Source organism: Scyliorhinus torazame, chromosome 21, assembly GCF_047496885.1.
Source record: "Scyliorhinus torazame isolate Kashiwa2021f chromosome 21, sScyTor2.1, whole genome shotgun sequence".
NCBI lineage: Eukaryota > Metazoa > Chordata > Chondrichthyes > Carcharhiniformes > Scyliorhinidae > Scyliorhinus > Scyliorhinus torazame.
In genome coordinates, this window is record NC_092727.1 from 127,069,638 (window position 1) to 127,094,128 (window position 24,491).

Below are 24,491 nucleotides of genomic sequence, written 5' to 3' on the forward strand. Positions count from 1 at the left end.
TGATCGAGGTATACAAGATACTAAAAGTGATTGATAAAGTAAATGTAGACCAAATGTTCCCCCTTTGGTAATCTGGAACGAGAGGTCACAGAAAAAAGATTGAGTGGCAATAGATTTGAAATAGATTGAGGAGGAACTACCTCATGCAGGGGATGGTGAACCCAAGAAGGAGATAGATATATTTCTGATTTTTTTTTTTTTTTTTTTAAATGGGTTAAAGGGATATGGGGAACAGGGAGGTGGATTTGAGACCAGAAAGAGATCAGCCATGATCTAATTGAATGGTGGAGCAGGCACGAAGGGCTGAATTGCCGACCTCTGCTCCTAATTCCTATGTTCCAAAGTCTTGCCAGCAACTGTCTGGCTTGGTGTACAGTAGACACTACAATGACATTTGATTATTGAACAGCTGCCTTGTGTTGTTTTTTAATGCAGGTTTGTTTTAAGTAGGACTTGATTTGAACTAGATAGCACTGTTGAACTACAGCATCCTGGTTTTGACAGTTGTACTGGAGAATTTTCAACCCATGTCTTTTGTTGCAGATTTCTGACAGCATTGGGATAAGTAAGACACCTGAGACCCCACTGGAATTCTCAAATCTTTGGAACAGAAGTGAGGAGTGTGCAAGGATGTTGAATGTTTGAGAATGTGAGAATGAGTGAGTGAGGTTTGCATCACACCACCTGATCCAGCAGTATCCTGGACTGAACGCCGAAACAAAAGAGGCCAACGTAACCTGCAACAAGAACGAGAAGAAATCCCCTTCTGTCAAACAGCGGGAGCGTTTTAAGAAAATAAATTCAAAAGGATTATGAACATTGCTGCTGGGAGGAAAATTGGATCCTCAGCCTGGCTGATGTAATCGTACTACGTGGAAATTCGTGCATGAATAATGAGGTTGAGGTTCTTGGTCAGGGATGAGTGTGTGTGAGTGAGAAGGCATACACTTTCTCTACTTCAGATACATTACAATTTACTTAAATGGTTAGCATTTGCATTAAAGAGTTGAATCTACTGAAGCAGCACAAAAGAATTGAATGAGAGTTGCTCTTATTGGGAAACACTGATGAATGTTCAGAGCTTCCTTGTGCGAAGCTTTAGTTAGTCTTCAGCCTAGTTTAAGGAGATGGTATCCCTTTTTTAAATAGCTTGCATTGGCTGTATTTTAAACCATTGAATCAGATCAAGCAACATGCCATTTAACCTATTCCAACTATTTTTGAAAATATCCATATAGTTTCTCTAAAATGCAACAAATTTTGTATAGACCTTTAACGAAAGGTGGCCTATTTTTAGCAGTGTTACTGCCATTTGCTTTGAAAAATAACGATGCGTTGTGTTTTACAAGAGCGCTGGGATAGATAGATAAATGGTGTGTTTAGGTGTTTTTTCCATACCTCTAAATGCAGCGCATGTAGGCTAACAAGGGATCGTGGTCAAGCAAATGTGGTGGCCAGTGACATAAATGTTCAAGAATGACCTTAAATAGTGCTACATGGTCGCGGGTGGCAACTATATCCCCACTGTTGCATCTTGCCACCATTGTCACACCACCTTCTTTGCCTACCAGGTATTTTTGACTCGATGGCCATTTGGTCATAATTGGCTGAGGGCTTGTCGCTTTTTCTTCACATCATGAAGGATACTATCTCTTTAAAAGAAAAAAAGAAGCCTTTCTTCCCCTGTAAAGAGAAATAAAACTGTGAAAAGTGTAAATGATGCAGAGGGATTTGAAAAGGTTCAAGAAATCAAAATGGAAATGCATCATGCCCTAATCTGCCGGATAGCACTTTGGAACCCCTTTCCCCTCCACAATTTGTACTGTAGCAGCTGAAACAACGTAGAGTGCCAAAGATTTATTAATTGTATTCAGGTCATGCTTTGGATTTCTAAAGAGTTTGGAGGAAAAAAAATCAAATTTCATATTGAAAGTAGGCATATAGGATGCCATTCAAACTGCTTGGTTCTTTGCTTTTATTTGATTAGGAAAATAAAGAAAAATTGTGGTATTGATGTCTCGCTGCTCTTGGTATCAAAAGTAAACTAAACCGGAGACACTTGTAAAACAAAAGTGGCATATTTTTCCAACAAAGTCTGAATTTAAGAAGTGTCAAAACATTCCCCAGCACAACTTGTACTTAGTCTTACATTATGTGATTGCTGAAATAACTATACTTCCACACAATAATGTAACAACTGTATACAGGGTATTGGATATGTGCCTTAGTGTCAGAAGGTGAATACAGTTTGGTGTAGTTCATGCCACTTCACTGCAGGCTGAGTAGAGGCACCATGTATTTACACTGGCAAAAGGGTGTTTTATCCAGTTAATAATTGCATACTGGGAAAGGTCTGGGCCTTTTCATGCCTTTATTTTGTACTTTGGAGATCGTACTGATGGGGAATTCTGATCATTCCTCAGTGCTACCTGTTGCTGTCCTGTGGGCTTTCAGCTGTAGAAAACAGGATAATAAAGTACACTGAGAAATAGTAAGTGGTGTTTGTGTCTTTTTTAGTCTTATTTAAAACGGCTTTCCTTGGTCACTATTGTTTGCTGCTATCTGGAAGAGTGAACGAGACTTTTTTATATTTTGAGTATCAGATAAATGAGATGGATATTTGTTGGATTATATTGCAACCTTCATGGATTCAGGATTAGACTTTACTGAGCAATCCACAGGAAAAGCAGGATATAACTCATGAGATGCTCATCTAATAAGCCTAATTAGTCGAGTGTTGGTGAATTTCATTTATATAACGTGTGACCAGTTAGCAAACAAAAGTGCACCAACCCAGATGAATGGACCTTCAAATTAACGCTTTCATCTCTGGGGCACTAATTTGTTCAAGTATATTGCTGTTAAGTAATTGGAGTCTGAGACTGCAGTTGTAAATCTTCATAACCTGAATCCGATAGCCCTCTACACATACTGCTGATGCTGCCAACAATTGCCCAGATATTGGTCTACTAGTGTCGCCTTAAATGATCCTTTGGAATCTAGCAGGATTTGCTTCTACTCCAGATTGATGGGTGCTAAGTCCAATGTGAGATCTATGGCTGCCACAGGTCGGGAAAGTGGTGCTTGAAGGGTTAGATTGATGGATTATTTGGAAGTTTGTGTGCTTCCAATGCCTCAATTTTGTCTCTGCATGTTCCTGATGAAATCTTGGTGTCTTCTCCATTTTGGTTGGTCACAAGCCTGGTGTCTCCCATGAGTCTGCAATTATGTTTGACCTCTTTGAGGGCATTCCAAAAATAGATGTAGTGATTCATAACTGATGTGAAGAGGTGAGAGAGACAAGTCCACATCTTAGCTGAAACTCCTACTTTGGAGATGAATGACATTGTACTTGGATGTCGAACATTAGGACAGCTGGTTGTCACAATGTAAGCTGACTTGTTATTTTGTTCCCACTTAAAACGGATGCCTATGAGGAAAACATGATGTGGTGGCAACTGCTGGATGGTGATGACTGGATGGGTGGGGCATGTATATCAGTGTCTGGAGAAATGAAACTGAAGTGTAACATTCTGGGGTGAAAGGCCAGGTGGATAACTTCCTTCAAGGCTTTTGCTAGTACTGTTGGGCAATGGCAAAGACCAACCCCTCTTGCATTGTGGAATAATCATGTCCTGGTCCCATTGTGGGGTATCCATGCAATACACTGCCTGTTTTTTAAAGAAAACTTTAATTTTTTGTAGTGTCTTGGATCACTTCTCTGGGTAGCCCGAAGTGTTTACAACAACTGAATTACGTGTTCATTTCTGTTGATTAATTATGTCATTTGTGCTCTTAAAGACCCAACAAAATGTAGCTAAAAACAAATTACTATGGATGCTGGACTTTGAAACAAAAACAGAAAATACTGGACAATCTCAGCAGGTCTGACAGTATCTGTGCAGAGAAAAAGGGAGCTATCGTTTTGAGTCTGGATGACTGTCAAAGCAACAAAATGTAGTGTTCATGTGGGTTTGACAATCAAGACAGAATGGAGTCTGAGCAAAAGGAAATGAAGGGATGGGTGACTAAAAGCAAATAATATAATCCTGGGAAGAGAGGGTGGAATTGTGAAATGGAAGACAATTGAGGGGTACGATGAGCAAGGGTCCAATGTAAGGTATGCAGAATTTTACATCCAGTATACAGCAGAGAAACGGGCCATTCGGTCCACCTAGTCTGTGCTGGTGTTGGTACAAATCACCCATTGTTAACATCCTGGGCCAGATCCCACCACTGGTTAGGTAGCCAGATAAGAACCCCAAACACTTCTTAAAATGTTAAAACCATGAGGAAAGGATTCTTCACTCCAGGACTAATTCCACTGACCAGGTGTCTTTTATATTAAAACAAACTTTCTTCTTAACACAGGATTAAACACATTAGCATCATAGAAAACAGCTTTTCAATTGATAGTTAAACAGTTCTTAAAATAAAAAAGTATTTGAACTTATTTTCCCATCTACTTCTAAACTTTCAATTAAGCAAAATCCAGACACTGGTCAAATGCACTTATTGATACAGTTAACACTGGCTCACATTTATTCACAAAGTACTTGGGAGAGAAGCTTTCAGAAGTCCGTCTGAGAAACACTCCTCCTTCCCTCCAAACCCAGAGCATAACTAAATGAAAGTAAAAACAAAACAGCAGGGCTGCTGAAAACGAAACTCAAAACCAGTTCCAGCCCCTCCCATGAATGACATAGCCTGCCTTGCTGTTAATCCTTTACTCCGCTTTAGCAGACATATAGGATGCCTTAACAAATTGTTTTAATAACATTACTGCAACAGACACACATTACTTTATGTATGTGTATGTATTGCCTACAATTGTCTCACCGATTCAAAAAAAGTTTTCCCAGAATGTCTTTACACTGGAATTCGCTTCTCCAGATTTGGGACAAGTTTTATGGCTGAAAGGGATTGTAGAAGGCTGAGACCATGATGTATTAAAATGTTAATTATATTGGAAACCTCGGAACAACCAACGTAGAACAGCAATGATGGATAAGTGGGACTTACTGCATCATAGGATATGGGGAGCAGAAATTTGGATGATCAATGGTATGTGCTGTTTACGAAAGGAACGTTGGTCAAAATATTCAATCAAACAGGTCTTGTTTTATACATCCAAGGGTCAGCATCATTGACAGCTCTGCTTTTGTTCTGTGTTCCAGTCTGGAAGTGTTATTACAAACTACAATGTTTCTGGTTCAGAAACTGCTACCAACTGAAGTTTTGTTTAATCTTGGATGGAGAGTGTAATATGCATAAGCAATTCTGTATGTTAATACGTTATGTGGCTCTGCCGCCTCAGTGAGTGAGGAGTCATGGATAGTTTTTTGTATTGGCTCTTGTATTCTAGTTGTTAACAGTTTACAGTTTGTTAGTATTAATATTGTTTTCTACCCACTTTATTGTAATTTAATACACCTTAACTAGTCATGAACTAGACGTTCTTTGGTGCACTGACTCTCAATCATTGCAATTCATTAGAACGTAACGTGGTACTAGAAGTGGTGATATACGAATTGAAGATCTGAAGTAAAGAATTTAGGAAACGGTACTACGATTGCAGGTTTTAATAATTTGAGAGCAATATAATCATCACTCCCCTCTTCAAAAGCAAATATCAACCCTACTGTCTGTAACATATCCACCCACTGTTATCTTGTCAAATCCTTGAATGTGTTGTTAAATCCCAAATCTATCCCTATTCCCCAAATCTATTCCCAATCAGCTTTTCTGCTTGTGATGCGGCACTGAAACAGCCCAAACCAAAGATCCAGATCTCATTTCTATCATGGTGCACATTGTTCCTTGGTCTCCACAGGGGAGAATGTGCAAACTCCACGCGTACAGTGACCCAGGGCCGGGATTCGAACTGGGTCCTCGGTGCCGTAGGCCGCAATGCTAACCACCGTGCTGCCCATGTTTGACGTCAGTAATAAAGAGCAGGAAACCATCAAACCGCTGTCAACTGCCCCAGCAGCCCCTGACTCATTCATACCCACGGCCACAGTTTCAGAGTAGTGTAAATGAAATAATCTCTCCCTCTATACCAGCAAAACTAAAGAGCTGGTCATTGACTTCAGGATGCAAAGTATCGTACACGCCACTGTCTGCATCAACTGGGCCGAGGTGGAGATGGTTTGACAGCTTCAGGTTCCTAGGTGTGCACATCACAAACAATCTGCCCTGGTCCACCCATGTCGACCGTATGACCAAGAAAGCACAACAGCACCTCAACTTTCTTGAAGCTAAGGAAATTCAGCATAGCTTACTAACTTTTAGAAACATCCTACCTAGCTGCATCACAGCCTGGTATGGCAACTGCTCGGCCCAAGACTGTAAGAAACTACATAGAGTTGTGAACATAGCCCAGTCCATCATGCAAACCTGCTTCTCATCCATTTACACCTCCAGCTGCCTGGGGAAAGCGGGCAGCATAATCAAAGACCCCTCCCACCCGGCTTACTCACTCATCCGGCAGGAGATACAAAAGTCTAAGAACATGCAAAGACTCAAAAACAGCTTCTTCCCCGCTGTTACCATAACTCCTAAATGACCCTCTTCTGGACTGAACTGATCCATTCACACAATCTTCTCTACTGAGTAGCACTACACTCCTTATGCTTCACCTGATGCCTGTGTCTATTTATTTACATTGTGTATTTTATGTTTGCCCTATTATGTATTTTTTTCATGTGCAGAATGTACGCAGAACAATACTTTTCACTGAACCTCGGTACTCGTGACAATAAACAATCCAATCGAAGTGTGTTGGGGAATGGAGGTGTATAAAATGTCGACTATTTCCTGTTAACTTTTCCTTGGCCGACCTTTGGCAGGAGATCGCGGCGCCTTTAAGAGCTCGGCCCGCCCTCTCCTTTAACATGACGATTGTCGCTCGGTGTCAGCCAATAGCAGGCGGTGTTACTGCAGCGTTACAATTTGAACCATCTGAGCGGTTGGGATGGCGGCGGGAGCCCGGGGGTGAGTGCGGGGCGGCCCGGCGGCCGGGGGAGCGGGGCGGCCCCGGGGAGGAGTCCGGCCCGGGGAGGGAGCGCGGGGCGGCCCCGCTCCAGCTGCTGAATGTATCCGGGCCGGGATCGGATACATTGCTTCCTGACACATTGTAACAAGCTGAGCCTTGTGGCTGGAGCCAGGCTGCTGGAGGATCCCTGTCCGCGGACATAGTCTGTAAACCCGGCAGGGAGGGAGGTGGTGCTGTGGACACTCCAGAGACCAAAGCTAATGCTCCGAGCAAATGGCAGAATAGAAAATTAATGATTCATTCTGCAATTGAAATCTAGTCTCAGTAGTGGTGAAACTCAATTGTCACTTTTTTTTTTAAAAACCGCATCGCTAATGACCTTTAGAATTCATAGATGCCCCACAGTGCAGAAGGAGGCCATTTGGCCCATCGAGTCTGAATCGACCCTCCGAAAGAGTGCCCCACTCCCCTGCCCTACCCCTGTAACACTACCTAACCTGCACATCTTTGAAATGTGGGAGGGAATCGGAGCACCCGGTGGAAACCCACGCAGACACGGGGAGAATGTGCAGACTCCACGCAGTCACCCGAAGCCAGAATTGAACCCAGGTCCCTGCTGCTGTAAGACAGCAGTGCTAACCACTGCCACATTAGAAGGGGAAATTGCCACCTCTTCCTTGTCTGACCTGCATGTGATTCCAGACCCACAGCGATGTGATTTACTCTGAACTGCCTGTGGGAATGGCCCAACAAGCCACTCCGTTCAAGGGCAATTGGGGCAACAAGTGATGGCCCTCCCAGTTCATACTTTCCCATTCCATGAAAATAACAATTGTTGTTTCTGCTGTGGCAGGTCAGGTTGAAAGCTTGATTAATAAAGCATGCAGTTAATAGAGGTCTTATTAATAGGGGCAAGAGTACACGAACAAGGACTATGAGTTGAACTTGTAGAAAGCACTGGCTAGGCCTCAATTGCATATTGTGTCCAGTTTTAGGTGGCACACTTTAGACACTAAGACATAAGGCAGAAAACAATTTATGAGTGGTTTCAGGTATGATCTTCAATTATGTAGTCAGGTCAGAGAAGGTGGGAGGAGGTTTGATAGAGGTATTCAAATTCATGGGTCTGAACAGAGCAGATGGGGAGAAAACTGTCCCCTTCGGTGGAAAGGTTAAGAATGAGAAGGCACAGATTTGAGGTAATTGGCAAAAGAAGCAATGGAGGCACGAGGGAAAATGTTTTCACGCAGCATATGATTAAGATCTGGACTGCACTGCCTGAGAGTGTGGTGGAGGCAGGTTAAAGCCAGGCTTTTAGGGGGGAATGGATTCTTATCTGAGAAGGAAGAATGTGCAGGGTTACTAGGATATGGCAGGGAAGTGATATTCGGTGGATTGCTGATTTGGAGAGGCAGCACAGGCACACAATGTGCTGTAACAATTATGTGATTCCTTGATACCAGGAGCCTGCACTTTGGAAATTGGCTAATTTCTTATATTTCAAGGAAACCATATTGTTTCAGATTAGAGTAGGTTGATTCCATGATTGTTCACCCCTTACTTTCCAAGCTTCATTCTGCCTTCTGATTTTGTCTTGTGAATTGAAATCACAATAGTCTTTTTTTTTATAAACACTTTTAATAGCCCCAAAAACAAATTTATCATTTTGCTGGTGACTTGGATTAACAAGCTGAATGTAATATTAGTGTTGGGAGCGCATGTTGGCAGAGTTCATCCCCTTTCCATACAGAGCAGCAAGTGCCCACCTTCTTCCGGATCTGGACTGAGTTATCTGAGGCTGTGATGAAAATGTCAGCAGGTTTGCACTTCTGTAGATGTGAAATCGGGCAGAGTGTTGAGCTTAACTGTTATGTGCTGTTGGGTAGACACTCAGTGCAACAACATAAAGAAAGATGTGCTTATACCGGCATCCCATCCATCACTTTAACCATTCACTCTCTCCATTGCGGACTATCTGCAAAATGCACTGTAGCAACTCACCAAGGCTCTTTCAACAGCCCCTTCCAAACCTGTGACCTCCCAACAACTAGAAGGACAAGGGCAGCAGATGCATGGGAACCACCTCCCTTCCAAGGCACACTGTCCTGACTTGAAATATATCATTGTTCCTTTATCATCACTGGACCAAAATCTTGGAACTCCCTCCCTAGCAGTACTATGGTGTATATTCACCACAGGCTGCAACAGTTCAAAGAGATGGCTCATCCACCACCTTCTCAAAGGCATTTCGAGATGTACAATAAATACTTACCCTAGCAGCAATGCTCACACCTATGAATGAATAATATTTTAAGAAATGCTTTTCAGAATACTTAATAGCCAATTAAGAACTTTTTGAACTATTTCCTACATAGCTAAACAGCCAATATGCCTAAAAAGCTCCACAAACAATAGGAAAATGACCAAATAATCTGTATTTAGTGCTAATGGGTGAGAGGAAAGTATTGACCAGGCCGACCCTGCTCTGCCTTTTATATCCATCTGCTAGGGAGGGCATGACCCCTGTTAGGCAGACCCCTGTCTCATCTGAAAGATGATGTCTCCATCGGTGCGACGCTCCATCATTAGTATCAGTGTAGATTTGTGCTTCAGTCTCTGAAGTAGAGCTTGAAGCTGCAACCTTTTGAGTCGGGCATGAGTGCTACAACTGAGCCATGGTCTTTAAAATGCTTTACGATAGTAAAATGTCCCACGGCACTTTATGGGAGCATTCATCAGACAAAAAGTTGACAAGTTATTCAGGAAAACTATCAAAGTTTCTGAGACACTTTTAGCTTTTAGAAGCTAACTAAAATTAGTGTTGCATTGCTGGGGGTGGGAAGTACAGACTAACAGAGCTATATCCCAAGGAAATCATGACTAACCATTGTGTGCATCCGAGCAGCTGGTTTGGGAGTAGCAATTGTCTGGTAACAAATCAGTTGCCATTTCTCCTGGTATGTCTTGTAAAGGAATAAAAACAGAAAGTGCTGAAAAACTCAGCAGGTCTGACAGTATCTGTGGAGAGAGAAACAGAGTTAACGTTTTGAGTCCGTATGATTTTTTGCCAGAACTGAAGAGAGGGGAAAATGTGAAGGGTTTTATGCTATTGCAAAGGGGGAGGGTCAGGCAGAGCGAAGGGGAAGGTTTGAGGGCAGTGGAGATGAAATGGCAAAAGTGTCATGGGGCGAAGGATAAAGAGAATGGGTAATGGCCGGAGTGAAGAATTGGGCCAAAGTCGAAAAAAAGTCAGTGCTGCCTGAAACAAAAATGGGAGCACCGGATACAGACTGGCACCGGGGGGAAAGAAGGTGCAAAATGGAGGACAGAGTTCATGTTCTGATGTTGTTGAACTCAAGAGTCCAGAAGGCTGTTAGGTACCTAAATGGAAGGTGAGGTGCTGTTCCTCAAACTTGCCGTTGGCTTCATTGGAACAGTGCAGCAGGCTGAGGACAGAAATGTTCGAACAAGAACAAGATGCTGAACGAAATGTGAAGTGACCAGAAGCTCGTGCTTGCAGACTGAACGGAACTGCTCCACAAAGCAGCCACCTGAACCTTCCCTTCTGACTGCCTAATTATGCAGCGTACATTCGTACATGTTAGTGAAGTTGTATAGTCTTTGGCCAGTTGTTGTGGGAAAATGTTGCTTACGTTTTCTTAAATTGCAGACTGCTGAAGGAAGCAGAGGCTGCAAAAAGAATCCATGAAGAGGATGACAATATATTGGAGGAAGGACCTGCTGTTGTTCAGCATGCAATTGTGAGTCGTCCAAGTTAATTGCAATTTTATTTAATTTCTGAAAATCCAAAGTCCATGGGTAAGGGTGAGGACAAAAGTAGGATATAAGACAAGCTGCAAAAGAAGATAATAGGAAAGATGACAATGAGCTAGGTTTTAAGGTGTAGGAGAGGCAGAGGTTTATGGAGTGAGGGGCTAGAGAACTGAAGGTACAGCCACCGATGATAGAGCAATTATAATCCGGGATGGTCAAGCAGAGTTGGAGGAGTGCAGGTATTCCAGAGGTTTCATAGAATTTACAGTGCAGAAGGAGGCCATTCGGCCCATCGAGTCTGCACCGGCTCTTGGAAAGAGAACCCCACTTCAGCCCAGACCTCCACTCTATCCCCATAAACCAGTAACCCTACCTAACCTAACGGCAATTTAGCATGGCCTATCCACCTAACCTGCACATCTTTGGACTGTGGGAGGAAACCGGAGCACCCGGAGGAAACCCACGCAGGCACGGGGAGAAAGTGCAGACTCCGCACAGACAGTAACCCAAGCCGGGAATCGAACCTGGAGCTGTGAAGCAACTGTGCTAACCACTGTGCTACCGTGCTGCCCTAGGTTTGTAGGGTTGGAGGAGATTGCAGACAAAAGGAGGAGTGAAGCCATGGAAGGGTTTGAAAACAAGTGAGAATTAAAATTTTTTAACTGAGAGCCAATGTAGAAGAGAGAGCACAGTGAGTGATAGGTAAACAGTACTTACTGAAAGTTAGCACATGGACAGCAGAAGTTTCTGTTACCTTGGGTTTCTGGAGGGTCAAACATGAGAGACTGGTTCGGAATGTTGAAATCATCAGAGACTAGAGATAACCAAGCATGGTTGAGGATCAAGACCCCATGACACTATTTGAAGAAGAGCTATGAGTTTATTCAAAGTCTTAAGACGATATTCTCCCCTAGCCAGCAGCAACAGAAAATTGAATGAATTGATTCATCATCTCATTGCAGTTTTTGACGTCTTGCCATGGGGAAAATTACTATGATATTTATCCACCTACTACAAAGTAATTCATTGTATTTGAAAACTTTTGAGATTTTTTTGAAATATGTATGCTGGAGTAATCAGATGCAAATCCACTTTATCTAATGGAGTGTCTGTGCTAAGTTACACTACCTAGATTTATTGGACAGATATCATTCTTATTCTTTTAGGGTTTCCGGAGGAACCAAAAGATGATGTTTCGACAACTGAAGACCTGTGCTTTATTCCTGGACATGGTGAAAAACAATGATGTCCGGGAAATCAAAGACAATCTCCAGCAGCAGGATATTCGTGAGTTGGCCAATCAGTCAGAACCAGAGAATGGGATTGGAGGGATGAAGGAAGCTATCCAGTTAAAACTGCCTGTGGTGTCACCTTCTGGGGCTGAAAGGTGGTTCTGACAGAGGTTTCTGGGATCTGCTTCATCTGAAAGTTTAAAAAATATATATTTAGAGTATCAAATTCATTTTTTCCAATCAAGGGGCAATTTAGCATGGCCAATCCACCTACCCTACACGTCTTTTGGGTTGTGGGGGCGAAACCCACGCAGACACGGGGAGAATGTGTAAACTCCACACGGACAGTGACCCAGAGCCAAGATCAAACCTGGGACCTCGGTGCCCTGAGGCAACAGTGCTAACCCACTGTGCCACCGTGCTGCCCTGGTGAAAGCTCATTGTTTGGAGAGAAAAATGGTATCAGCTAGGTGTGATATTGGTACAGACACATGGCCAATAAAACACAGCCTTTCACTAACTTGAATAAAACTCTCATCCTTGTATTCGAATCACTCCATAGCCTTGACCCAACCTAGCTCCTTAACGTTCTCCAGCCTTACAACCCTCAGATATCTGCGCCCCTCCAATTCTGGCCAATTGCACATCCACCAGTTTTCATTGCTTCTCCATTAGTGGCGTTGCCTCCTACTGCCCTGGCCTCTCATTCTGGAATTCCCTCCCTAAACCTTTTTGACATCCTTAAAACCTAACTCTTTCACCAAGCCTTTGGTTATCAGACCTAATGCCTCCAGTTGTTCGAAGTCTGATTTTGTCTAATAATGCTTCTGTGACTGTTATTTATCCACCTCCTCCAAAGTAAGGATGTTTATGATAAAGGTGCTGTATCAATTTAATTGTTGTTGATGTGAAGTGATGTTGAATAGGTTGACGGCGGCTATGCCCGGCCAATTGGTTCACAGGCGTTTTTGGATTGCTCTTCTATCAGTTTCAAATTCTTTTTCCCTTGCTCCCTCTGTATGTTCTACTCACTGTCATTCCCTTCAACTCCCACACTGCCAGCAAACAATGAGAATTGGAAGCACACCACGCAGGTAGTTCATACACAAGCTGATATTCCAGCACTTTATTGAAACAAATAACATGCTGTGTGTCAGCCCTCTTGTAGTTTGCTTATTAAATGTGATTGTTGACAAAGTGAAACTTTGTGAAAGATTTGGATTTTTTTCTGGGGGAGGGGGTGGGAGAGTGGTGGAAATAGTTTAAGTTTCTGCTCTGATTTCTTTCCCCCAGTATAAAATTTGTTTTTCGAATGTGTTATTTCTGACAAAAGGCATTTTGCAAAGCTTTCTAATGTAGCAAAATAGGGCAGTTCAAAGCAGAATGGACACCAAGCAAAATATAGGGAATTAAATAAAGACATGGTCAACAAAAAAAAGTAGGTATTAAAGTAGCTCATTCAGGTGGAAGAACTCAAATCCAGGAAGAGAATTCCATGTTCCAGCTGAGAACTTCACGTTCCGATTTGGAGCAGAGGTGGGGGAATGAATGCAGAGGAGCCCAAAGTTGGAAGCCATAGCCCAGCACTGCTGCAGGCAGGGTGGGCGAAGACCAAGAAGGATTTGTAGGCGCAAACAAGTTTTGATATCCCACATTCTTGGGGTCGGTGAAACAGGGGAATAGGAGCAGGTAGTGGAGATCGGAGCTCATGCTGTCCATCTATGGAAAGCGGTTCGGAGAGCATTGGAAAAATAGTCTACAGAGACGAATACATGGCAGTGGCTGCAAAGATGGAAACTGAGGTGGTCAATGTGAAAGTAAATGTTTCAGGTGATGGGACTGAAACTTGGCAATCTTAAAATTCTTACTCCTGTGTTCAAATTCCTCCCACGGCCTCGTCCACATGTCTGCATCTCTGTAAACTCTTGCAGCTGTAAAACCCTCAGATTTCAGCAGCCTTCCAATTTCCACCTCTTGCTTCTCCCCAGTTTCCTTCACCCCCATCATTGTTGGCTATATCGTCAGGTACCTGGGCTCTTAAGCTCTGGAATTCCGTCCTTAAACTTCTCCCCCCTCCTTTTTAAGATGCTGTTTGAAATGTACTACTTTGATCACGCTTTTAGTCACCTGACCTGATATCACTCTGTGGTTTTGTAGCAAATTTTCCTTGATTAAGCTCCTCTGAAGTGCCCTTTGTGGTTTCACTATATTAAATGCAAGGTGTTGTTGGATGAGGTTATGTGGATGCTGCATAGGTTAGCTAACTCTTTCACACGTGAAAGGATTTTGTTAGATTCGGTGGGCATGGTAATTGGGGCAGTGAGAGAGTGGAAGCTGAAATATTTATATTTGCAAGTTTATTTTTTTGTTAAACAGAGAAGAAACTGAACGAAACAAGGCAAAAGTGGAAGAGGCTGAAAGCAGAATGTCGAGTGCAAGATGAGGAGCTGCAAAACGTCTCTGCAATCCTGTTGAAATTCCAAGCCCTGGAGACAAAGCAGCAAACTTTGAGAGATGCTATTCAGTTATATGAAGCAAAGGTAATCGGACCTTGATTGTGCAGGAGCCGATTTGTTTTTAGTGTGGACTGTGTCTAAGTGTGAGTCAGAAAGCCATGCCAGAGACTTGAGCACAAACCCCAGGCTGGTGCTCCCAGTGCTGTACTGTACTAAGGGAGTACTGCACTGTCAGAGGTGCCTTCTTTCAAACAAGACGTTAAACTGAGGCCCTGTTTGCCCTCTTAACTGGACATAATGTTGCCCTGTCAAAAAGGAAGGGGAATTCACCCGGGTATCCTGGCCGATAATTAATCCCTCAATCCTATTTTTTAAAACCATTCAAGTCGCTATCGTGTTTCTGTTTGTGGGATTTGGCTGTGCACAAATTGGCAGCTCCATTTCCTAAATTGCAACAGCAACTGCACTTTAAAACAACTTCATTGGCTGTAAAACATTTTGGAACATCCTGAGGTCATGAAGTAATTATAATGTTTGTCCTAAACCATTTTCGCACCTATAACAACTTGTGTTTCGTAAAACTGTTCCAACGTGCTTCACAGGAACATTATCAAACATAACTTGTCACTGAGCCCCACAAGGAGATATTCAGGCAGGCGACTTTGGTCTTGGTCAAAGAGATGGGTGTTAAGGTCTGTCTTAAAGGAGAGAGGGAAAGAGGTTTTGCGAGTTAGTTCCAGAGTTTAAGGCAACTGAAACCCAGCTCCCATTGATGGAACAATGTTGTGCAGGAGGCCAGAATTGGAGGAGCGCAGAGATCTGAGAGAGGTATGGGGCTGGAGGGGGTTACAGAGTTGCGATGTGGTGAGGCCAGGGAGGGTGAGAATGTTGATCAGTGAATGTAGGTGTGATTTTCCTGCCCAAAACTTTGTAGTTCCTAACGCGGCACGTTTGAAATCACTCCCACCAGCACAGTCTCGTGTGGAGAAAATCGCTACATGTCTTCTCCTGTCCATTGTATCATTTGAGCAGGTTGGCTGAGATTGCTAATTCATTTTCATCATCTTCCATGAAACAGAAACTACAGTTGGAAGTGGCTCTTCAACAGAAGTCGCAATTTAAGGAGGTACGTTTATGGAAATCTTGTCAGCAAGGATAGATTTTATAGAATTCCCTGAAAAATATATTTGGGTAGTCATGACAGCCTGGCAGCTCTTTTGCTTATATTACCTGAAAAGAAAGAATGTGTAAGGCTGTGGGGAGAAGGCTGGGGTGTGGCACTCTGAATTGCTCCTTTGGACAACCAGTGCAGCCACAGTGGGCCAAACGGCGCCCTCTTGTGTTGTAACTTTTCTGAGATTCTGTGGTTACCTGGTGTCAGCTCATAAATGGCCAAATTTAATTTGCGGTGGGATTTGTACTCCCAAACTTTGGATTGTTAGTCTGTTAACCGTAACCATTAGGCATTTGCTTCTAGTTTCTGTCTCCGCCTTCGCAGTTTAGCTGAGAGTTGATTCAAGTTTTAAAAAACAAGTCGAGGAGCCATAGGGACTCAAGCCTACGATCTTCTAGCGGGAATAGGTTACTTTGCTGCCATGCTCTTTAAGTCTGGTTGCACCTTTTGTTTCTCTGTCCAGGAACGGAAACTCACTTTGGCAAAAGAGAAGAGGCAAATTGAACAGGCCATTGAGGAATGTTCTTTATACATAAGCAAGTGTTACACTTTAATACAACAAGCCGAGCAAACAATCCGGTTCTTGACGAAGGAAGGTGGCTACAGTAACTGGTGAGGACCACAAGATAGTTTTTTTCACTCCAGGGCTTGATTACAAAAATCAAGGCTGCCACTCCAGTGCCGTACTGAGGGAATGCTGCATTATCAGAGGTACCGTCTTTTGGATGACATGTTAAACCAAGGCCTGCTTGTTCAGGTGGAAGTTGAAGTTCCCATGGCACTATTTCTGACAAAGAGCAGGAGGGCGGGGGGAGTTGGTTATCTCTGGTGTCCTTCGAGCAACTTCACAAAAGAAAAATCAGAATCTGATCATTATCACATTGCTGTTTGTGGGATCTTGCTGTGTACATATTGGCTGCTCTATTTCCTACATTAAAACATGACTACAATTCAAAAGCGCTTCATTGGCTGTATAGTGCTTTGAGGTGTCTGGTAGTCGTGTAAAAAATATAAATGCAATTCTTTTTCTTTTGTTGATCGATCCTGGAATAATTGTTTCTGGTGCAAATACGAGTCTTGTGGGAGATGTATCTCACTCGATAAGTATTGGTGGGTTTATGGAGAATCAATCCCAACAGTGAGGTTGTTTCTGACCCTGATATATTTCTGCAAAATTAATATTACTGTCACTGTATCACATGTTAAGTTGGACTTGGGGCAGGATTTCCAGCACGATTTACAGAAGAGAGCCCGATTTGCAGCAAACAACAAGTCTGTTTAACCACATTCTATCTGAACTACAGCAAGCAGGATAGCTACAAGTGTCTGCCAATTAGAAGCAGGGTTACTTCTCCAACAAAATGTAGTGAGTAGAGGATAGTTGCATAAATTCTATCCGTACAATGTACCTCAGTCACTTACTGCAGTGGCGTCTCTGGGGGTGACTGACGGGGACATTACGCATTCTGATCAGGATTGATGAAACCACCGTTTGAAGCTGTGTTTCTGCCATAACAGTACCATTAGTGAATAAACGTTAATTCAATGAGGGGGGATTAATAGTACACCTATATGAGGTTGCAAAGGATATCCACACTTCCACTAGTTTGTAACCTGCTAGATCCAATTGAGATTGTTGGCTTCATTCTATTTGTCCTCCGTGTTGCTTTCACCAAGCTGTAATTCACTCCACTAATCCTGCTCTGCATTTTTGAATTTTAAAGCATGCGTCCATGTGATTTTCACACACTGTCACAGCTCCATGAGACGGTGAAAAGCCAGTCAGGCGTAACGATCCTTGCGCTGTCTGAAAATCAAATGACTCTGCAGTTTGATCCTCGAGCTCTGATCCCACTGACCCTGCTCTCTCCTCTGGTGCTGACTATAATTTGGACCATGGATGGGAGAGTTAAGCTTGAGGTGAGAAGATTATTAATTGCTTTGGCATTTTTCTCCTCCCTGTCTCGTTAAACTATCTTTCCATGTGCCACCTGTGTAGCATAGAACATAGAACAGTACAGCACAGAGCAGGCCCTTTGGCCCTCGATGTTGTGCCGAGCATTGTCCGAAACCAAGATCAAGCTATCCCACTCCCTGTCATTCTGGTGTGCTCCATGTGCCTATCCAATAACCGCTTGAAAGTTCCTAAAGTGTCCGACTCCACTATCACAGCAGGCAATCCATTCCACACCCTAACCACTAGAACAAACAAAGAACAAAGAAATGTATAGCACAGGAACAGGCCCTTCGGCCCTCCAAGCCCGTGCCGACCATGCTGCCCGACTAAATTACAATCTTCTACACTTCCTGGGTCCGTATCCGTCTATTCCCATCCTATTCATGTATTTGTCAAGATGCCCCTTAAATGTCACTATCGTCCCTGCTTCCACCACCTCCTCCGGTAGCGAGTTCCAGGCACCCACTACCCTCTGTGTAAAAAAAACTTGCCTCGTACATCTACTCTAAACCTTGACCCTCTCACCTTAAACCTATGCCCCCTAGTAATTGACCCCTCTACCCTGTGGAAAAGCCTCTGACTATCCACTCTGTCTATGCCCCTCATAATTTTGTAGACCTCTATCAGGTCGCCCCTCAACCTCCGTCGTTCCAGTGAGAACAAACCGAGTTTATTCAACCGCTTCTCACAGCTAATGCCCTCCATACCAGGCAACATACTGGTAAATCTCTTCTGCACCCTCTCTAAAGCCTCCACATCCTTCTGGTAGTGTGGTGACCAGAATTGAACACTATACTCCCAAGTGTGGCCTAACTAAGGTTCTATACAGCTGCAACATGATTGCCAATTCTTATACTCAATGCCCCGGCCAATGAAGGCAAACATGCCGTATGCCTTCTTGACTACCTTCCCCACCTGTGTTGCCCCTTTCAGTGACCTGTGGACCTGTACTCCTAGATCTCTCTGACTTTCAATACTCTTGAGGGTTCTACCGTTCACTGTATATTCCCTACCTGCATTAGACCTTCCAAAATGCATTACCTCACATTTGTCCGGATTAAACTACATCTGCCATCTCTCCGCCCAAATCTCCAAACAATCTAAATCCTGCTGACAGTCCTCATCGCTATCCGCAATTCCACCAACCTTTGTGTCGTCTGCAAACTTACTAATCAGACCAGTTACATTTTCCTCCAAATCATTTATATATACTACAAACAGCAAAGGTCCCAGCACTGATCCCTGCGGAACACCACTGGTCACAGCCCCCCAATTAGAAAAGCAACCTTCCATTGCTACTCTCTGCCTTCTATGACCTAGCCAGTTCTGTGTCCACCTTGCCAGCTCACCCCTGATCCCGTGTGACTTTACCTTTTGTACTAGTCTACCTACCATGAGGGACCTTGTCAAAGGCCTTACTGAAGTCCATATCGATGACAGTTGGACAAGAACAAACACTGGGTTGCAGGGAATGATCTCGGTCTACATCTCTGTTCCACTGATTCTTTTCAGCGCTCAATTCTGATGTCGTCATCACCTGTGGGGCCAGGACTGAGAATGTGCGCCCACCCACCCACCAGCCATTTCCTTCCCGCACTATCCCTTCTAGACTCTCCAAAGCAGTTGCCACAAATGACTAATCTCTCCTCCTGTGCCAGGACAGTAAGTAGAAACTTACAGCACAGAAGGAGGTCAGTTTGCCTATTTTGCCTCTGCTGCCTCTTTGAAAGGGCAGTCACGTTTAGTCTCTCGCCACCTGCTTTTTGTCCGCAACCTTGTAAATTCACAGTAACTTCATTGCTGTGTTAATGTAAGCCTGCTTCTGACACTAATAAAGATTATTATAAATTCCTCATCCAACTCCCTTTTAAAATTATTTATATCGAGAATCAGATTCGATTACTTTTTCAAATAGAATATTCCAGATCCTGACAACTTTTTTAGCAGAAAATCTAGACGAGAAGTTTTTCCATTCAATGATTTTAAATCTGATTCTGATTTTTAAAAACCCACTCGTCAAAGGAAACGTTTTTCTGTTTAGAGTCGATACCATATAACGTCTCTCAGAGCCAAAGCATCTTCTCAACTACTTTTGCCTAAGGGGTCACATAGGAACTTCCAGAACTTTTCCCCCCTCTCCTGGGAGATCAGCTGGATTTCGGTGGGGCAGTTTATGCACTGTCTGAAGCATTGTTTCTGTGGGACAGGCTGTGTTGATGCAAGGATATTTTCTGAAAATGTCTCTGCCACACACACACTCACACACTCGTTGGGTGGGTCGGTCGGTTACTCGCTCTCTCTTCAACCTCTAACATTCTCTTGCACTCGCACAACTGATTTTTTTAAATCACCATACCCAGCATTGTCCATTTATTTTTTTCTCCCAGAGCAATTGTAGCTTTCTTGATTTGTCCGAAATGGAGTCTGTTGACCTACCAAACATTACAGCTGAAATCTGGAAACGTTACTTGAGTCAAGCTGAACTTTGGGGTGAAATCCAGCACCTGCAGAACAGGTGAGTTCACAGTCCGTTACAAAACCCGACATGTAATGAGTTGATTTATTCTTTGAAGGAACTAAAATCCCACTCCCTCTGCGGGTTCGTCCATAGCTGTGCAAATTTCTCCTTTCCAAGTATTTATTCAATTCCCTTTTAACCGTTAATGTTGAATCCCCGTCCAACAACCTTTTCAGGATGCAAATCAGCACAATTCTCTAGTTCAGCATCGACCCCTGACTGATATCTTCTGTTCCCCTCTCTCTTTCTCAGTCAATTCCTTATTAATCTTCCCATATTTAGGAAGGAGGCCTTGCTGCCTAGAGCTTGTTTTTTTTGTCCTTTCATGTGAACTTTACTTGAATGGGTTGCTGAATTCTGGTCCCCTATTGAGAACTTCTTTAACAGTCAAAGGAAGTTTGTGTTCAGTCGGGCCGTATGTGCCCCATTGGAAACCACACCGACTGCCACTGGTAGATGGATGTGTTCATTTTCCTTTTTCAAGACATGAACAACTGCTGGGGTCATGTTCCAGTGATGCTGATGATCCTCAAATAATAATATAATAATCGCTTATTGTCACAAGCAGGCGTCAATGAAGCTACTATGAAAAGCCCCTAGTCGCCACATTCCGGCGCCTTTTCGGGGAGGCCGGTACGGGTATTGAACCTGTGCTGCTGGCCTTGTTCTGCATTTGTTTAGCCACTGTGCTAAGCCAACCCCTGCGCTAAACCAAGTGACCATTGTTCCCGCCTAAGTAAGTGATGCCTTCCTGGGGGAGTTTCACCTATCCTTCCATTGCCCAACATTAAGCATTTGTCTGCTTTCCAATTTAAATCTGAGATTGATAGATTTTTGCTGGACAAGACGGGTGGGTGCAGTTAAGAAGCTGGCCAGCAGCGATCTCTTTAATGGTAGATCAGACCTGAGGGGCTGATTGGCCTAATTCTGTTCCTATGTTCTCACAATTAAATTTCGGCAATGAACAGCAGACCCCAATCACTGTAAAACCAACTATCGTGAGCCCGACGCTGGGTGGTGGTGCTGCTGTAATGCTGCAGGGGAGATGGTGGTGCAGTGGTAACATCTGGACTTGTAATCCACAGGCTCCAGGCTACGGCTCGGGGGACATGGGTGCAAATCCCACCACGGAAGCTGATGGAGTTTAAATTGAATGAATAAAATCTGGAATTGAAAGCTCGACCGTTATCACCTGTCATAAAAACACATCTGGTTCACTCGTGTCTTTAAGGATGGAGATTGGCCTTCCTCACCTGGTCTGGCTGACACTGACTCCAGACCCACTCTTAAACACCCTGGTAATGGCCCAGCAAGGCACTCAGTTCAACGAGCCACAAATGCTGAACTTAGGGGCGGCATGTGGCGCAGTGGTTAGCACTGGGACTGCGGCGCTGAGGACCCGGGTTCGAATCCTGGCCCCGGGTCACTGTCCGTGTGGAGTTTGCACATTCTCCCCATGTCTGTGTGGGTTTCACCCCCACAACCCAAAGATGTGCAGGGTGGGTGGATTGGCCGCGCTAAATTGCCCCTTAATTGGAGAAAAATAATTGGGTATTCTAAATTTAAAAAATCTTTTAAAAATGCTGAACTTATCAGCATGCCCACATTCCAGCAAAGAATAAATAAAAATGGAATAAAAACAGAAAATGCTGTAAATACTCCGTGGTCAACAGTTCTGATGGAAGGTCACGGCCTGAAAGGTAAACTCTATTTCTCTCCCCAGATGATTCCCATTAACCCTTTCCCAAGTGAATTTATAGTACATCTTTCAACTCTCTTGGGACCTGTAGGACTATGGGGAAAGACTGGATGGGAGGGGTGGTTTTCATTGGATAGCTCCTTCACAGAAACCGCTCAGGCACGATAGTTTGGGTGGGCTCTTTCTGTGCAGCATGATTCTAATTCAGGACAGACTGGGGTTTGAACTGAGGCCTCTTATCCAGCATCATATTTACTCCGTGGCTTTAGCTATTAATCCATCGGAATAGAACTCGAGAGCTTGTGGAGTATTTCTGTTGTAATTGCGGATTTGTGATGGTTTGTTGACTTATTTTTAGGTATGCCATTGATTGGCTGGAGGAGGAACGGCAACTGAAATTCCTGCAGTTGATTGCAGGCAGTTCCTCAAATGTTGTTTGCACCTTGTACATCGAGCCTGGTTACCCGAGAAATGGTGAGGTCAAGTTCAGCTCCATTCAAGAAAATAATAAACTCATCGATACAGTAATTAAGGTGAGGCTGTCAATTGTTTGCTTGCTGAGCCAGTATTCTCCCTCCCTCCTGCTGCAGTCACTTTGCTGAGGAACCTGACATCTAAATCTTTGTCAGAAACACTGCCCTTCCTTGCAGTAGAATTCTGACATGTTGCGTTAAGTGTTTGTTTTTTGTCTCTTTGGTGGTGGTGGTGGTGGTGGTGGTGGGGGGGAGAAAGAGAGAGGAGGGGGGGAAGAGAGAGGAGGAGGGGGGGAGGAGGGGAGGAGGAGGGCGGAGGGGAGGGAGGGGGTGGATTACGTGGGTATGAAAGAGGGAGTGGAGTTGGAGGGGAAAGTGTTTCATTTACCACGGTGTGGGTCAGGCTTGATGGACCAGCTGCTGTTTTCCTTCTATCAATTTTGTACGGTGGGACATGTGAAAAAGCATTGTTTCGCGAATACAAGTTCTGGATTACATAATTTCCACAGGCTAAATCTTAGCTCCAAGTGTTTTCTTGTTAGCTTGTTCTCTCCTGATCCTGATGTGGTGGCTTTTAAAGGATGAATAAAGGGCCTGAGTGGCTTTCCTCCAACTCCGGTATTTTGTGAACCCAATGGTTCATTCTGTATATTTGGCCCATGAACGCCCAGGTCCCCTCCAGCCTATCTCTCTCTCTCTCTCTGACTGAGCATGTTCTGATGATATGGGAGAGGTGGTGTTTAAGGTTATGCCAGGGGTCAGAATTTTCATATATTCTTCACCGGAGCCAAGTTTTAGAGACGCTTGTAGTCGAGGTGTGATCTTGCAGAGAATCTGGGAAGCTGACTAAATTGACAAAGGAAGGCTGCCTAATGTTGATCGTGGTTAAGACCCTGGCAGACATGGTAATGAGTCAAAACAGATCAGGAATATCTCCAGTTTGGTTCAGCATTTACTGTATGATGTGTTGACTCATTCTGAACAGTGAGGGGATTGGGACAGCTAAGATTGGCAGTGGTTCCTGCATAAGGAAGGAAAATAATAATACATGCAATATGCCTCCTATATTCCCTTCCTGCCCTGAGCAATTATGTGTATTGGGGTACAGGATGGAATTGATTCTAGGTGCTCCTTCCATCAGTAGCGTGTCTTTATTGACTCTGAGAACACCTACTTAGGAAGGGGCCACTTTCATTCATAGGATCAGATGCACAAGAGGCAAGAAGACTCTCTTCACATGCGGAAACATTTTCTGTCTACAACTTCTGTAAAATTATTTGTTTCCCCTGAAGCGATTACTAAGTTTACTTTGTTTGTTTCCTCCTCAGCCTCCACAGGCCAAGCCCTCGCTATCTGACTGGTTGGACTATCTTAATATGTTGGAGTGTTGGAAAGGATAACGGCCCTTTCGGCTCTAAATTGTATTTAAATGTTTATCTGGACTCCATGAATGGTAGAAAATGATCGCTTGCTCTCTCTCTAATAAATATTTGTTTGTTATGGTCTGTAGTTAATTGTTGTAACCAAGCTATTTTTTATTCGTTGAGGGGTAGCACAGTGCTTAGCACTGTTGCTTCACAGCTCCAGGGTCCCAGGTTCGATTCCCGGCTTGAGTCACCGTCTGTGCAGAGTCTGCACGTTCTCCCCGTGTCTGTGTGGGTTTCCGCCGGGTGCTCTGGTTTCCTCCCACAGTCCAAAGATGCGCTGTTCCGTGGATTGGCCATGATAAATTGCCCTTGGGTGTCTAAAAAAGGTTAGGTGGGGTTTTACTGGGTTACGGGGATACTGTGGCTCAAGTAGGGTGCTCTTTCCATGGGCTGGTGCAGACTTGATGGGCCAAATAGCCTCCTTCTGCACTGTAAATTCTATGATTCTATAAGGGATGTGGGTTTCATTGCCCATCTCTAATTGCCCTTGAGAAAGTGGTGATCGATTGCCCTCAAACCGCTGCAGTCCATGTGGTGTGGCACACCTGGATCTAGTGACAAAGGACAATCTGATATAATTCCAAGTCAGTTTGATTATTCTAACAATGTAGGACTTTGTTTGGTTGATAAAGTGAACACAGAGCAGGGTGAAATGACCGAGGTTTAGGGCTGAGGAGCACATTTACGTCACTGATTATTTTACTCAAAGGGTAATGAACATGGGATAGTCAGGAGTTTCCAGCCAGATTGCAAACAGGCTGTTTGACATCGTAAAGTGGAGACT

The 24,491-nt window shown here is 43.7% G+C and overlaps 2 protein-coding genes across 3 annotated transcripts in view; both read left to right on the forward strand.

Moving 5' to 3' along the window:
• Positions 1–2,491, forward strand: part of kpnb1 (karyopherin (importin) beta 1) — a 64,003-nt gene extending 61,512 nt beyond the window's left edge. Inside the window, exon 22 of the mRNA XM_072487505.1 lies at positions 544–2,491. Within this exon, the coding sequence (XP_072343606.1) occupies position 544 (1 nt within the window). The 3' untranslated portion in view covers positions 545–2,491. The remainder of the gene's footprint in view (positions 1–543) is intronic.
• A 4,428-nt stretch (positions 2,492–6,919) lies between these two features.
• LOC140398625 (uncharacterized) lies at positions 6,920–23,789 on the forward strand. 2 transcript variants are annotated; one of them, XM_072487506.1, is made up of 10 exons: positions 6,920–6,996; positions 10,668–10,758; positions 11,938–12,058; positions 14,380–14,543; positions 15,538–15,585; positions 16,097–16,245; positions 17,358–17,553; positions 19,978–20,105; positions 22,166–22,340; positions 23,609–23,789. In XM_072487506.1, exons 1-10 carry the CDS (start codon positions 6,977–6,979, stop codon positions 23,678–23,680), a joined length of 1,164 nt encoding a protein of 387 aa, XP_072343607.1. In that variant the 5' UTR covers positions 6,920–6,976; the 3' UTR covers positions 23,681–23,789. The 2 variants fall into 2 exon arrangements, with proteins under 2 accessions (XP_072343607.1, XP_072343608.1); XM_072487507.1 differs by lacking the exon at positions 6,920–6,996 and adding an exon at positions 7,190–8,808.
• The last annotated feature ends 702 nt before the right edge of the window (positions 23,790–24,491 follow it).